The sequence below is a fragment of the Stigmatopora nigra genome, chromosome 2, assembly GCF_051989575.1.
Source record: "Stigmatopora nigra isolate UIUO_SnigA chromosome 2, RoL_Snig_1.1, whole genome shotgun sequence".
Classification (NCBI taxonomy): Eukaryota; Metazoa; Chordata; class Actinopteri; order Syngnathiformes; family Syngnathidae; genus Stigmatopora; species Stigmatopora nigra.
Genome location: NC_135509.1, coordinates 10,147,873 through 10,163,930, shown reverse-complemented (window position 1 = coordinate 10,163,930; position 16,058 = coordinate 10,147,873). Strand labels below are relative to the sequence as shown.

The following is a 16,058-nucleotide window of genomic DNA, read 5'->3' as shown; positions in this document are numbered from 1 at the left end:
TATATTATATTACAGTAAGTCAATTAAATGGGCTTGTTTGTGTTAATCGTGCGTATCTGTGCATGCTTAAGTGAGCCATAAGTGTTGAAATTATGTATGTCGTAATGCATGCTGTCCATACATACAGACTGTACACAGACAGGTGCCCCCCCCCTTCCTCCCCCCTCCCACCAGCACCCCCTCCCTCTCTGCTCGTTACAGCCCACACAAAGCAGGTTTTTGCAGCTTGCACGAAGAAGAGAAAAGGCGCTAGGGATATATCTGTTCTTTTTCCACGTCATTCTTGACAATCCTTTGAAAAAGATTTGATGCAATTTCCAAATGACATTCTTTAAAGCTCCCTCCAAAGTTTTCGTACGATCAGAAATGACTGTTTTGCAATAAACGACGTGTTCTTGCTTGTTTTTCTTTTTTTTTTTTTGCCCCCCAAAAAATAAATCTCTCTCTCTCTTTTTTTTTTATCTGGGGGGAAGAAGCCCGACTGACAAGACAAAATTAAAGATTTGAAAAGGGAGAGAAGATGCACCCTGCCGTGGACGAGTCTACAGCGTATGCATTTGGTAGGTGTGCTGCCGTAACAACATAAATCACAATTAAAATGGTTTCGCATACACCAATTGGACCCTTTAATTTAAGATGAAGATGTAAATGCATGCACAAATAAGCAATATATATTATTTAAAGCTAATACGAAATTTTCTTTCATCATTAACTTTTAAATTGATAAAGCACGGGTAGTTTCGGTGCCAATTTATTCTAATAAATAAATGTGAATCAAAAACTGTACTTACCACCATAGAAGCTTTCTACGTCCAAAATCGCCACTTATAGATGCTTTACTTTGACTTCCTCGATGTAGAATCTGGAAATAAAGCAAGAAAGTCACGCGGATCAGCAGAAAATTATTTTTTAGAAGAATTTTAGAGCGTCGAAATGCGAGTGTATAAAAAAATGAATGAAATGAGTAAATCCAGTTTGTCTGGCACGCTGTATTGACGCTGGGCTGAGTTGCTCCGACGCTGCAGCGAGCGAACGACTGAAAGCGGGGAGCGTGTGGACTGTGGAGCAGCGTCAACACTCTCCAAGTTGCATCGAGCGCGCTCGCTCCATGCAATGTGGCGAGCGTGCATGCAATATTCTTTCTAACGCTGGGGGGCAGCCATACACTGTGCTAGGACGACAATGCAAGACGCGCATTCACAGACACGGAGCGCTTTTAGTTCAAGTGTCACAGCCTGTGGTCATGAATGAGGTCATAGCCTGGCTTTTAATACTACAATTTGGAAAATTTGGATTTTTTTCGTACTAAATCAGCACATTTTTGCGTATTTCTTGACTAAATGTCAGCTCATTATTCAATTGATCTGTCTTTGCTGTCTTGGTGTTATATATATGTATAATATATACATATTTATATTTGTTATTATTAGGGCCAATTTATTGGTATACCTTTGACCTTAAACACGTATAATTTGCCCTTTTAACATCAATAGAAGATGTAGTACAATTATTGTTTTTGCATTTTGAATGCATATTGTAATATTTTGGTGTAATGAGTAGAGCGTATGTTATGATGAAGTCCGTGTAAAATTTAAGATTACGGTGACTCCACTTCACATTCCATATTTCTTTGCTTCCACCTTTTTTTAAACCGCTGATCCTGTTGAGGGGAGGTAGTTGGGGTGGAAAAACGGGATACAACCAGGATAGGTCACTCTCTGGTCGATGTCAAGCCGATATTAAGTCTGAAAATCATTTTCTTTGAATGTTGTTTAAATTGTATTATTTTACTAAACTAGTTTTATATTTTTACTCGTTTGCATTTATTCCTCTAGCCCAGTGTGTGAATGACAAATTAGAGAATTCAATTTCTAGCATTGGGTGATTTTATTTTATTTAGTCATTTATTCACATATGTTTCTTGTCCATAAAATAGTCTTGTCTGTGTGAATGACGTGTTATTTCATGTCGTTTTTTAAAATTTATTGTTTTACCTTATAGAGTCAGTGCAAGACATTGTCATGAGTGGAAAGAGACATTTGACCAAAACGGTTCTTCTATTTATTTTTTAAATACATTTTAGTGTTTAAATTTTATTTTGTATTCCGAAATTCATCATTTTATTGACATTTTAGGTTTCCCTCGTGCATACCATTGTCCAGTCTTCTCGTTTTATTCGCACAATTTTATTGCAAAGGGGTGGAATAAAGCTACGTGATGATAATTGCTTTCATTTTGATATACAAGACATTTTGAGCCCTATTTTTCATCTACGGAATAGCTGAGTAGAAAGTGCTCCCCTCCCTTCGTCGCCCCCTTCTTCCTGGAATGAATCTCCTTTTAGGACCCGGCGGCCCTTGGCTCGACCTCGGCCGCGTCTTGGCTCGCCACCAAGTAGCACAGCCGTGACTGGGCAGCCAATGGGGAGCGAGGAGGGCGGTCCTACGCACACTCCGCCTGCCTTATATGGCAGCTCGTCACCATGGCAACGTGTGCTAAGTTGCAGCAGTCGTGTCAAAGTTCACTATATAGAGAAGCTCAGCGAGCTGATCAGAGAGAAAGCATTCTGCCAGCCGTGCTCCTCTTAAGCCCAAAGCCTCCCGACTGCCTTTTTAACATATCTCCACACTTTGATTCGTCTTTCTTGAACCGCGCTCGAATCCCCTTTTTCATCGAACGGGAGAGAAAAAAGGCAGACATCGCAAGAAGGATTCTAGGAGAATCATTACATTTGCTGGTTCAAGAGGCGGATTTTTTTTCAAATTATTTTTTGGTCCGTACTCGGTGGAGAGAATTCTTGCAGACTCGCACCCGGAGCTTGTGGGTCCACGTTACAGCGCCGGTGTTCTCCATCCTCGCCCCCCCTTTCCTACCCTCCTTCCTCCTCCTCCTCCTCTCCCCCTCTTCCTCTTCTTCCTCCTCCTCCTTCTCCTCTTCCTCGCTCCAAAAAGCCAAGCCGGTCCATGCTGCTTGCTCGCTCTCGTCCCGGCACTCGGTCCACCTTCCCCGCCGACGGGGGTGCTGGATGGCCGGCAGTAGGAGCCCCCTTGACTCGGCCTCGCTGGTGAGAAGCAGCCTCCCCCTCGCCGTCTTCTTCCTCCGCCTCCTCGTCGTCATCGAGTCGACTCATTCCCGGAGCGGAGCGTCGAGCTCGGCGCCTCGGCTGTGGTGACATTTTTCCCCCCATCGGCGTGAGGAACGACATCCCCACCCTTAGCACAGCACCACCTCCTCCAAAAGGTCAACAAAGAGACAAAACGGCCAAGCAAAAAGTTTCCCCCCCGTTGACTGAGAGGCAGATATGGCAATGGTAGTGTGGAGAGGCTCCCAGGACGACGTGGCGGACACTCAGGGCGCCCTCTCCTCGCAGACCCAAGGCGGGCTGGCGCTGGGTAACGCGCAGCCGGGCCAGCTGGGTCTGACGTCCGCGCAGGTCGCGCCGCCGGCACCCCAGACTCCGGCACAAGGCGGCCCCAACAACGGTCAGTCGGCGCCGGGCGGCGGCGGTGGCCAGGGCGCGCAGCAGCAGCCGGACAAGCAGCCGCAGCACATCGAGTGCGTGGTGTGCGGGGACAAGTCGAGCGGAAAGCACTACGGCCAGTTCACCTGCGAGGGTTGCAAGAGCTTCTTCAAGCGCAGCGTGCGACGGAACCTGACCTACACATGCCGGGCCAACCGGAACTGTCCCATCGACCAGCACCACCGCAACCAGTGCCAGTACTGCCGCCTTAAAAAATGCCTAAAGGTCGGCATGAGACGGGAAGGTATTGGGACTTTTTGTTTACCTCAATTCTCTAATTTTTTTTGGCCGTGTACGCTGCAGCGTGTGCTCCCTCGCGAGGTGGCCGGCAGCAGCGTGCCTCGGCGCCGCCTTGAACCGGTGCTCGAGTCGAGGGTGTGTGGGGGGGCTTCGCTGGATCTTTTGTGTTTCCTTAAAATTTTTAAACCAATATTTCTAAACAAAACAGCTAAATGTGAATATCTAATACGCGTGAAAGTAAAAATTAATGGCTTCGATCGTGGCACGTTCACCACACTCGAGTTCTTTTGTTTACCGAGCGTGCTTGTAGTATTATTGCCAAATACTATTACCATCGTGCGGTTGTAAGAGACGGTTTTGTGCTACCTTCTACGTTTGTGTTAGTGTGTGTGAATCTATGTGTGTGCGTGTGTGTGTTTGTACGTTATTGCTGCCATTTGTTGTTGTTGTTGTGGTGGTGGTTGTTGTTGTTGCAAGCCGCTAAAGTAGCCGGTGCTTGACGTGCAGAATTCAGGCTTCAATATCTGTAGTCTCTCTTTTTACTGCAGCCGTGCAAAGGGGACGGGTGCCGCCCACGCAGCCGCACCACGGCCAGTTCGCGCTGACCAACGGGGACCCGCTGCACTGCCACTCGTACCTCTCGGGATATATCTCGCTGCTGCTACGCGCGGAGCCCTACCCGACGTCCCGCTATGGCAGCCAGTGCATGCAACCCAACAACATCATGGGCATTGAGAACATTTGCGAACTGGCGGCTCGCATGCTCTTCAGCGCCGTAGAGTGGGCCCGGAATATCCCCTTCTTCCCGGACCTGCAGATCACCGACCAGGTGGCCCTGCTGAGGCTGACGTGGAGTGAGCTGTTCGTGCTCAACGCGGCTCAGTGCTCCATGCCGCTGCACGTCGCCCCACTGCTGGCTGCAGCCGGCCTGCACGCCTCGCCCATGTCGGCGGACCGCGTGGTGGCCTTCATGGACCACATTCGGATCTTCCAGGAGCAGGTGGAGAAGCTCAAGGCGCTGCATGTCGACTCGGCTGAGTACAGCTGCCTCAAGGCCATCGTGCTCTTCACCACAGGTGAGAAAAAATCACGCCACAACCCGTCGCCGTGTTGCCTTCACGGTCGCCCGGCTCGATCATAGCGCCTTTCTTGCTTTTCCTACACCGCCATTTGTCAACCGGCGTCTTGTTTGGAACCGGTGACAGATATAAATGATGTGTGTGGGGGGCTGGGGGCCTCAGACCCACTAGGGGGAAGGGGGTACCAAAATAATAGAGACGAGCCTATATTGCACATATAATGTGTGGGGGGTTGGAAGTCAAGTTGGAATGCTAATGTCTTTTCATTTGAGCATATGACCTACCTAAACTGTAGAAATACTGTTTACAAATATAGGAGGAGCTCTCGTTCACCTTTGTCAGAAAATTCTACAATTCTTCGAATTGAAAATACGCATCTCATCATAATTAGCTTATTTGCTCATTCAATAATTAAACATGCATGTTGCACGTTTACAAAAATGTTTAGTTTTGAAAATATATGGTGTATATAATATCAATGACGATATTTTAAAATGTAATGTACCCTAATGCCGTTTAAAAATTAAATTAAATGAGTACTCTATAGGTAATTATTTATTTTGGGGACAATATAATCACCATTATTATGGCACAAATATATACCAATAGATTCTTGTTGCGCTCAAAACAACAAAAGCTACTAATTTTTACTACCCCGGGAAATATGTAAATTACCACGGTAATGGACAGTCACTGTAAAATGATTCTAATATGTGACATTTATACAACAATATATGTTGAGCACACAGTAGTAATTTTATTTTAACTAACTAGTGCATCTATTAAAGAAAATCAAAACTTGCAATATTATGACAATGTATTGGATGTGAATTTTAATATACACTTTCACTCGTAATTATTTCAGACTGGAATAACAGTTCATAATGATGCCTTGGTTGCCCAAATCAAAAATGTATATGAATCTACTTTCTACACTTCTTATCCTCACTAGAATCGGCAGCGATAAATATACATATCTTACCAGCAACTGTTATTTAAAAAAAAATAATGAATAAATTTAATAAAAAACACAGGTAAAACATTTTTTCGACATAGATTATTTTCAAAGCTCACAAAAATTAGAAGCGCTTTAAGCAATGGATGAATTGAGATTTCAATATTGACTACTTTATTTCCAGAAAAAAACGGTATGTACAATGGCAGATTGCTTGCTGTAAATCCACTAGAATAAAAACACTATAAGTTTAAGGGATAAACTCATGATACTGTTAGACAGTGATGATGGACTCCCTGTGAAGTTAAGGGGGTGGGTGCTTTCCTAAAGGTCAGACCATCATAACATCTCCACAGACCCCCTCTTTTTGCACCTTGCATGAATGCTCTTCTCCTTGGCTACGCCAACACACCATCTTCCTTCTTATTGGATTGACATTGTAAATTAAGGTGTGTTTTTTTGTCTGTTTCTTGCTCTCTCCCCCACCACAGACGCGTGCGGCCTCTCGGATGTGGCCCACGTGGAGAGCCTGCAGGAAAAGTCCCAGTGCGCCCTGGAGGAGTACGTACGCAGTCAGTACCCCAACCAGCCCACCCGCTTCGGCAAGCTGCTGCTGCGCCTGCCCTCGCTGCGCACCGTCTCCTCGTCAGTCATTGAACAGTTGTTTTTCGTCCGCCTGGTAGGTAAGACCCCCATTGAAACGCTCATCAGGGACATGTTGCTGTCGGGGAGCAGCTTTAACTGGCCTTACATGTCCATTCAGTAAAGAAGATACAAGAAGGGGAAAGGGTAGTAGTGGCAGTGGTGGTGATCATGATGATGGTGATGATGGTAGTAGTGATGGCGCTATGTGTGTGTTGTGAGGGAGGGGCCGTAGGCTGGAGATGACTATTCAATGATTTTAGCTGCTTCTTATTTGCTCTGAAGGAATATTGGAAGGACAAAAAAAAACTGTGATTATTGCTTCCTTCTTCCACTCCCCCAGAAAGGACATGAATTCACTGACTGACTGAACTGTAAAGTGTTTTTTAATGAAAGCAACAACAAGAACAAACAAAAAAACAAGAGGAAAGTGGGATTTCATTGAGGAAATTTTAAGTATTAAGTGCATTTTTTTTTGTTTAAAAAAGGAAGGGAATTTTGTTTGTATTCACTTGTGTCCTGTGTCCAAATGTATAGTTGTGCGTGTGTGTGTGTGTGTGTGTGTGTGTGTATGTGTCTGCGCGCGCTTGTGTTACTTTCTTGTTTTTTTTTTTTCCCTCTGGTTCCAAACCGGCTTAATATGTGTCTGTGTAGTACACAGGTGGTTGTGTTATTTTTCATTCATTTGGAGAATAATGTGTATACAAACAAAAGAAACAAAAAGTGAGGAATTAAAACCACAGCAATAGGAGTTGTTCTAGACTTAAAAGCTTCATGCTTGCAAGCGCACTTATGTTCCCAACTAGTGAGGCTCATGAGCCACAAAGAATGATATTGTCTTATTTTGTTGAACAATTGGCAGCCTTAAACTCTTTTAGTTTAGAATATTAGATCTATGAATTATGATTCCTGGGGGAGGTCATCCAAGTTTTAAAGCCAAGCCGATGTGGTGTTTAATAGCAGTATTAAATGACTAAACAATAAAACAAACCCCCCCTTTCTCAGAATTAAGTGCCTGACAAGCATGACGTGATTTCTCGACAGTAACGTGGTGGTGGAGGGGAACGGTCAGTTTCCCCCCCTGATGTGCACCCTTAAGATGAGTGAATCGGCCGTGCAAGCATGCCGATGTGAGGCAGTATTGTTGTAAATATAGGTCAACTTGTTTCTTTTCTACCAGCTCTATGTGGCCGAGAGCAAATCTGTGGTTGCCATCTTTTTCGCTCGTCTTTTCAACCGAGTGTCGGACGGACTCAGTAGCACTGACGAGTTCTGTACATACATATTATTATTGTTATTATTATTATTATTATTAATTATTATTATTATTATTACTACAACCACATTTTCTTTGCTTTTTGTTTCGTTTTTCTGTTGTTTTTGTTTGTTTGTTTGTTTCATGTATATTTAGACTGTGAATGCATGGCCACAGGTCGCTAACCTATTTTACCCTATTTGCTATATAAATGTAAATGTTCTTTCTTTTTATTGAAGGGTGGGAGGAATTAAGGGTGGGAGGGGGGGTTTGTATAGGTATAATCTGTGCGTTCACTACACACGATCCCTTGTATTTAATGACACACATACACACACGCACACTAAATAAAAGACATACGTGAAAGTTCATCATCTTATGAGGACAGAAAACAGGGTGAGCAGGATTTTAGGGGTGCTTTGACGTGAGAGTGTGTGCGAGTGTGTGTGTGCCTGTGTGTGTACAAGTTTATTTTTGTTTATTTTTAATTGTTTGGTGGCCACAATTACTCATACGTTAAAAAAAAAGATTCATTTGGAAAAAAAACGGGATCACACACACTCTCTCTCTCTCACACATGTGGACCAGAGAATGATACATGATTGTAATTATGAACCCACCTTTTTTATATAAATATATAAAAAATATATGACTGCAGGGTATTGATAACGTATAGATCCTTTTTTTTAAATGATCATGATAATGGTTTCATTGCAAGTGATACCTGTGAGTATGTGGGTGTGTGTAGATGTGTGTGTGTGTGTGAGGGTGTGTGTGTGGGTGTGAAAGTTTCTAATAGTTGAACACAATTCTTGTTCGTTCGTTTGTTTGTTTTGTGTTAGCTTATTGTACAACGAGCATTCTGCTGTAAATTTGTTCTTGGTATTAAATTATAATTTATGAATTTGATATCTTTTCATGGCTTTTATTTCATCACTCTTTCATAATGGATGAGTAGGGGTTCCCCCTTGTCATTTTAATTGGGATGAATGCACTGCTAACTACATATTCTTTGCTATTTGGAATTTTCTTATCAAACTGTGTGTATTTTAAAAACTCCAATTGAAACGCATTAATTCTCAAATTTACAAGAAACATAGCTACAATCATACTTTTTTATTCATTCATTTTTTTAAATGCATATCAGTATTTTTGTTACTATTTCTACAGAACCACATAAATGTAACTCTCACACTACTTTTGGTCACGACAATATGCCTGGGTGACTTTGACACGACAACGCTATTTATTTTAAATAAGTACAAAATATGCTCACAAAATACTTCAATTCATATATTAGAATTTACATTTATTATTATAAAAATCTGACTTCACACACACACGCTCACAATACACTAACTATTACACGAAATCCACCTGTTGTCATACTAAAATTCAATTTTCATGGTTAAAACACTTATAGTTATTAATTTTGTTAACAAAAAATACCGTTAGGTAATATTAGGGTTAAATGTTTGTCAGGTTTTACTTAATCCTATCGATGATTCATTTATACACAAGCACACATCCACTGTCAATGTAAGCTATAAATGTAAGAAAACATTGCCATCTAGCCGCAACAATCAAAACTGCAGCCACCTCGCTGCACTTGGGAGCAAAAGTTCATGACACGCACACATGCAACCAAGGTCAATCACCCCCAATATCACCACGCCACGGTTTGTTTGTGCTCGTCAAGATGCAAACAACAAAGTTTATTGAGTTGCCCTACACTAAATAACAGCCAATACAATACACTCTTCGATGTCAATAATATAATGAGTGCAGTTTGCAGTATTATTATTTTTTTATCAAGAGACAGAGGACTAAAATTTTAAGATCATTTTCGAGTTGTGCCCGTTTTGCTCAGTAATTGATAACATAAAATAAGTTTTATATGGGACAAAAATGCTGTTTTTAAAGTAAGTAGCAAATAGTAGCAGGTATACGTTTAATAATTTATAAAGTAGTTTTTTTTCGTATGTTTCACTAATTCATTTGATCCAAAATTTTGACCATTTTAAAAATTATTTCTCATAAAAAAATCAAGCTATTTCTCTCATACACTTGTCAAATTGAATGAATCAATTTAAACATAACGTTGTGTATGTACGTATTGAATTTTATTTATTGGTTGAAATGATTTACTTTAAATCCTTAAAAAATCTCGATGTGTTATCTACGTTAGTTTATGCACGACGAAGCACCACATGAAATAATAAAGTCATATTTAAATTGAAAAGCAATGAAATTTAGCTCCAATAGTGTAAAGCTGCAAGCAGCTCTTCTATTGACATTGCACAAACCACCATGCCACCACTTAAATGTACAATTACAGGAAAAAAAGACAACCTTGATTTTCACTTTGCAAATTTACAATAGGGAGATGGAATTTAATATTATGAACAAAGCACGATACTAATTCACCGTGCCAGTCACTGAAATACGTGCATGGATGCTTTTATTCCAATGAGAAAATGTTATAACCTTGATTTGTATTTTACCATTGTATAATAAGTAAACGGAAAATACTCTGGAAGGAAACCCAATTGAAATACTATTGAACACACAAAATAAACACACGCATGCATACACATGGGACATTTTATTATTTATAAAGACCTTCATTAAAGGGTGCCTATTGTGGTCAGTAAGACCATTAAAAACCTTTTAATGCGGTCAATATTAAATTTTCTATTATAGATATTATATTTTTAGGGCAGTTATTTGGGGATTCTCTATTTAAAAGTTGGACCGTTTTCTGGGTCTCCCATGAATAAAAGTTTGGAGACAAAAAATGGTTGATATTCACTGAAAACATGCAAACAATTATTATACATATGCTCATTGAAAATAAATATTATGAAATACTTGATTAATTTCTTCATCTTTTTTAAGTACTTCTTTGTATCAAAATACATTTTAGAGAAAACATACCACTACCAGTTGAAATGATACAACAAGATTTGTTTTACTGAATCATAGAAATCTGTAAAAATAGGTTTGATGCATCAAAATAGATTTATTGACGATGAAACGATGAAATAAATGCATATTCTTTACACGTTTGGGACATTTCTGATTGTATACACCCCACAATACTTTCTATAATATAGATATAATCTTGGATGCATCAATTATTCGTTTAGTCGTGATTACAGTTATTGAAACATTTTGAATATTAAAATGCAACAATAAAATCCATTTTATTGATGGACATTTTACATTTGATGTTGTCTTTTTTAAGCATGCATACCGATTTTGTGTGGAGACTCCACGCAAGAAAACGTTTTTCTCCTAACAAAATAATTTTTGATTTGATTTTGTTAATTTTTGTTATTATGATCATACCGTAAAGTCTTTCTCCTCGCCGTTGTCGTCATTACTACAATTTACTATTTTAACCTGTGACAGCCCACACCTTAACAACCGCATGCATCCGAAAAAGCCCAACAGTATTCTTTTAATACAACTATTTTAAAAATGTTAAGATATGTCGTTTTTTTACAAACATATATTTTAAAAATGTGTTACGTTTAGATTCTGTAATAAAAAGAAAATCACCCTTAATCATTTAAATGAAAGCTGAAAATATTTTATAACCAGAAAATCAACTACTTCGTTGTTGCAGTACCGTCAAACTGCATAATCTCATTTATGTAGCCATTTTCTTTAATTATCTGAACGAAGTGAGAACGAGTAAAAAGCCACACTAGTGAAAAAGACGATATATTTTTTGATAGAATGTCATAATTTTATTTGAAAAACATTTCTATATTCCCCTTTCTATTTCATTTTTTTGGAAAATCTTAGTAATTACTCAACACTACCTCAAAGTGAATAAAATATAATTTGCACTTCATATTAAAAAAAAATAAAACGAGAGGCATATATAGTGGAACGATTGCGAATGATACCGAGATCCCTCCAACCCACTACATCCTCCCCTCCTCCTGCCGGTGAGTGACCCCCACAGGACCCGTTGAGTGGCACCAGGTCCCGTTGCACTAATGACCGGCGACCGGGAAGACGAGCGAGTAGCAGCGGCGTATGGATTCGCATTGCCCGGCTAGCCGGCCCGTAGACGGCCGGCTTTGTCTGTTGGCCGCTCGCAAATGATTCTCGCTCGTGCTGCAGTGGAGCTAGTGGCCTGCAGAGGGCACTGTTCAGCACCTTTCACCTTAGACGTGCTCTTTCACCTTTTATTCTCATTTCATTCGTCGAATTACTACAAACTCATTATTTTTCTGTGAGTGTTTTTATACTTTTACGAAAAAATATGTAGCAACGAAACGAAAACCTGGATTATAAACAACAAATTTGTACTTTGTTGTCATTATATTCATGAAATGTAGCCAATTTGATAAAATAAACAGACACTTACTAAATTTTATTCTAATTTTATGTGTTGATTTGGCAATTAAATATAAGATGATGTAGTTCGGTGACAGTATGCTGAAAAGAGGTATTTACTCAGTCTTTAGCAATAAATTGTATTGTTTTATCGTACACAAGTGAAATATTACAAATTACTTGTTAATAATATTTGATTATAACTCACAGCTAACGAAACTAATTAAATAATATGAACAATAGTTTTGAAATTGATTTTAATATCGAAATGAGAAAGTAGCCTTATGACATTATTTGACTAAAGCAAAAATAACTTGTCAGTACCAATTTAATTTCCTGAGATACAAATTGGAGATGACGACGAGTTAACGATTCTAATGAAAGAAACAAACATTGGTTTGACTAATTTCATTATTATTGTTTTTGAAGTCATCACACGCATGAAAATTTTTTTTTCACAAGCACAATGAGATTGTATTCCACAGTTGTGACAATACAAACATTGATGTTCAAACTAGACCTAAAAACAACAAATTATTTATAACAAATTAAACATTTAATAAAAATCCACATCATTTTAAGAGAAGTTTAGTATTTTAAGCTTACCACAGCCCATTTGAAATGAAATGACTATGTAGAATGTTTGCCATATTTCACGACAGAATATTTTCCCCTGCAAATTTCAACATTTGGAAGACGATCCTGCTCAAATAAATTAAAAAAGTATGAGAAATCCTCCAAAAACCAAAGAGAAGCCCGAATTTCATTAAACAGAAGATCAAATTTGCGTCTCTTAAAGGTCAGCATGCAATATTGTCTATCTAATCATGTAGTAAATGGCGCACAGAGAGTTTTCATTAGACACAATACATTTTGAACATTTGGCTAAGATCATTTTGTCGATGAAAAATACTCTGCAACAAATGAACTTCAATCAGAATAATTTTGTCTGTAAATGTCAGCACAATGACATACTATTGAATTCAACATTTCATTAAAAAAGACCCTTCAGTCTTACAGTAGGCGAGTACTTTCAATAATGCATCCATCTGGAAATGTCAATATTAGGCAAGTCCAACATTTTTGCTAAAATGATAAACAATTAGAAAAAGGGGCAATTTGAAGTGCAGTCTTCCTGAAATAATTTCAAATGACCAATATCCACCTTTTAATTCAACATTTTACTTTATGTATGAATTTATTTTTTTACACAACAATAAAAATAGATACATAAAACATAAGGATAATTTTAGATGTACTATAAAGTATGCAGTTTCTACTCCAATCATTCACAAGTGAAAAGGTGGAATGAAACTGACTCAACATTTAGATTTTCAGTTTTAGTTTCTTTTTCTGAACTTCCAAAGTGTACAAAGTCAAAAGGATTTACTCCTGTTTTACTTTGGTGGATTGAAAACTGAACGCGAACAAGTTGCGATGCTTTAGTTCCCTTTTAGTTGTCTGTTTTTGCTGGCTGTTGATGAGGGTGTGTGTGGACTGTGTGGCGGCGGTGGACAATAACGCGCCAATTGTGCATGCTATGTGACCCAGCAAATGTGAGGGTGGCTCTCGTGGCTTTGCGATGTAATTATGCAAAACACTTTGCATAAAGACTTTGCCATCCGATCTAATGATAGGAGCCTTCTGCCTGCATGAGTGGAGCCAACCAACCAACCAACCAACGAACAAACCAACCAACCAACCAACAAGCCAGTCATGGAACGGCTACAAATGCTACACAATGCTTGGCCAGCAGGTACAGCATTAGTGTATTCACATGCACATGCAACAAAAACACCTAAAAAAAAGTCATAACAACCATGTATACTACACGAATATTCAAATAATTGAGATGGTTTCATAAAAAAAATAACATGTCGAAATGCAAATGTGTCCTGGTTGAAGTGTGTTTTTCGTGTAGTTTTAAAAAAAATACATTTGGAATTGAATTGCTTCTGCAAATTGTAGTTTTCACAATATTTCACAGTGTAATGTCACCTTGCACTTTATCATGGGATAATATCGGGAGTTCTGAGCACTAAGAAAACTTGTCTGGCGGTTGGCTACTTCTAAACCAAGCTAGATTAAGCATACTGTATTTGAGTAACGCAGTATTTAAATCTATAAAGTACAAGTACATTTGCTCATTCATTTCTAACACATACATATCACGTTAACTCACATCCTGCCATTTATAATAATAGGCATCCGATTCACATTGGATGGCTAACAGTGATTATTTACTGTCACCCCCCCCCCCCCCCCCCCATCATTTCCAATGGATTGGATATACATTGCTGTGAATGGCAGCCAATGAGTTAATGATGGAATTGTTTTAAAATTATATATCACAGTCTCCATTTGAATAGTGGCGAGGACTTAACATCACGTTTACATGTAATCATTTTTTTCTTGAATGCATCAAAACAACTTTGCAAGCAGCATACTGAATACATGTGACATCCGTGCATGGTTTTTCTTCCCCACGCCTTCTCCAAGGCTTTGAGGTGTACTCTGCCATACGCACGTGCGTGTGTGCACTTAATAAACACTTGCAGAGGTGTGAATCTGGGAGCTTTTGCAGTAAATGAAGTGCCAGAGGAGCCAGGAAAAAAGAGATGTGCAGCTGTCAGGGGTCAGAAGCAGGCAGAGATTGCTTCGAGAGGAAATAGAAAGAAGAAAACACCACACACGTCATACGTAGACTTTGCTGCATTTCAAGCTGAGGTCAGTGAGCGAAGGATGGAAGATGAGAAGGAATCTGAGAATTGGATATTTGTGTTGTTGTGGCCTTCAAATATTGGGAACGCATGAGGAATCAAACTTCAATTCAATTCAACTGAAACATCCTCAATTGGGATGAAAGATAGGCCAAGTGGTTCACGTCACAAGCATAAAGACAAGGAATTTTTTTTATGACCTTCATAGCGACACGAAAGATTTGGAAAAATTATAATTCCCCTTGTTTCTCTTCTCTGATTGGTTGTCTGTCTTCTTGTACACTGTGATTGGCTGGCCACCGATTTAGGGTGTGCATAATGAGCATAAAACAGTTCAGAAAATGAGATGATATGTATTGTTTCTGAATTTAGATTTGGAGTCTGGATTTTCATTCCAACTACTTCACATTGAGTTAAGAACTGTTCGATTAATGTTAGGAAATCACAGCTTGATGAAGCCAAAAAAGAGCACAACATAGGCAAAAATATGAGACTATGGTCATCAATAGGGAAAAAGGGTTGAATGCCTACACCATGTCATGGATAAGTTCCTGCTCCAAGTGGGTGAGTTAAGGTATCTTGGGGTCACAAGACCAAAGTAGAAGATGGACAGCAGGATCAGATGTGTGTGTCCAGTTCTAAAAAGCAATTGTTTTTTTTTTTATGTCTGTCAGTGCTGTGCTTCCCATTGACCTCACTCAAAATCATGTGCAAATCCCCTCACGTTTGTTTCAGCAGTGGCCTCTTTTCAGCTCTCTGCTGTGCTTCATTATTACACTGGAGGGTTCTCAGCGGGATACAAAATGGATGCCAAGTTCTTTCTCCATCTGATAGAAAATCTGAAGATGATCCTTGTCATTTCTCAAGATGATCTTCTCAAAAGCAGATTTAAGTAAGACCTACCTGCCTCTAAAATTAACACATTTTTATCATGCAAAAAAGTGACAAAAGGACCACACATTCAAATACAAATAAGGATATTTTTGCTTAATGCTATGAGGAGAAAACAAAAGGGTTTGGAATTGCTGTAGTTGAAACCATGAGACAAAATCAACATGTCCATAACACAAGCAGGACGCACATGTGGTCTTCTTTTGTTCGTTTATTCATGGACGTAATGGAAAAGTGGGTGAATTTTGAGTATCCAGCAGAGGTTTCAGGTGAGGTGATCACCTTTTGTATTGAGCAGAGCTTGGAGGCAAAACTCCAGCATTCCAAAGTCCTTCTTGGTATTATAGAGTCCTGATATGAGTCATGACAGCTTTTGGTCCAATCAGGCAGTTGAACAAGCTGC

General features: G+C 39.5%; 1 protein-coding gene across 3 annotated transcripts; it reads left to right on the top strand.

Moving 5' to 3' along the window:
- Window positions 1-232: 232 nt before the first annotated feature.
- Window positions 233-8,600, top strand: nr2f2 (nuclear receptor subfamily 2, group F, member 2). 3 transcript variants are annotated; one of them, XM_077740649.1, is made up of 3 exons: window positions 233-560; window positions 4,309-4,836; window positions 6,286-8,600. In XM_077740649.1, the coding sequence occupies exons 1-3, from the start codon at window positions 521-523 to the stop codon at window positions 6,558-6,560; spliced, it is 843 nt and encodes a 280-aa protein (XP_077596775.1). In that variant the 5' UTR covers window positions 233-520; the 3' UTR covers window positions 6,561-8,600. The 3 variants fall into 3 exon arrangements, with proteins under 3 accessions (XP_077596775.1, XP_077596760.1, XP_077596768.1); XM_077740634.1 differs by lacking the exon at window positions 233-560 and adding an exon at window positions 2,494-3,764 and having other exon boundaries at window positions 4,291-4,836; XM_077740642.1 differs by lacking the exon at window positions 233-560 and adding an exon at window positions 2,499-3,764.
- Window positions 8,601-16,058: the final 7,458 nt, after the last annotated feature.

Coding starts and splice junctions, on each gene's coding strand:
- nr2f2 (XM_077740634.1), top strand. CDS start 3,302: ATGGCAATGGTAGTGTGGAGAGGCTCCCAGGACGACGTGGCGGACACT. Junction 3,765..4,290: donor GGTCGGCATGAGACGGGAAG/GTATTGGGACTT, acceptor CAATATCTGTAG/TCTCTCTTTTTACTGCAGCC. Junction 4,837..6,285: donor CATCGTGCTCTTCACCACAG/GTGAGAAAAAAT, acceptor CCCCCACCACAG/ACGCGTGCGGCCTCTCGGAT.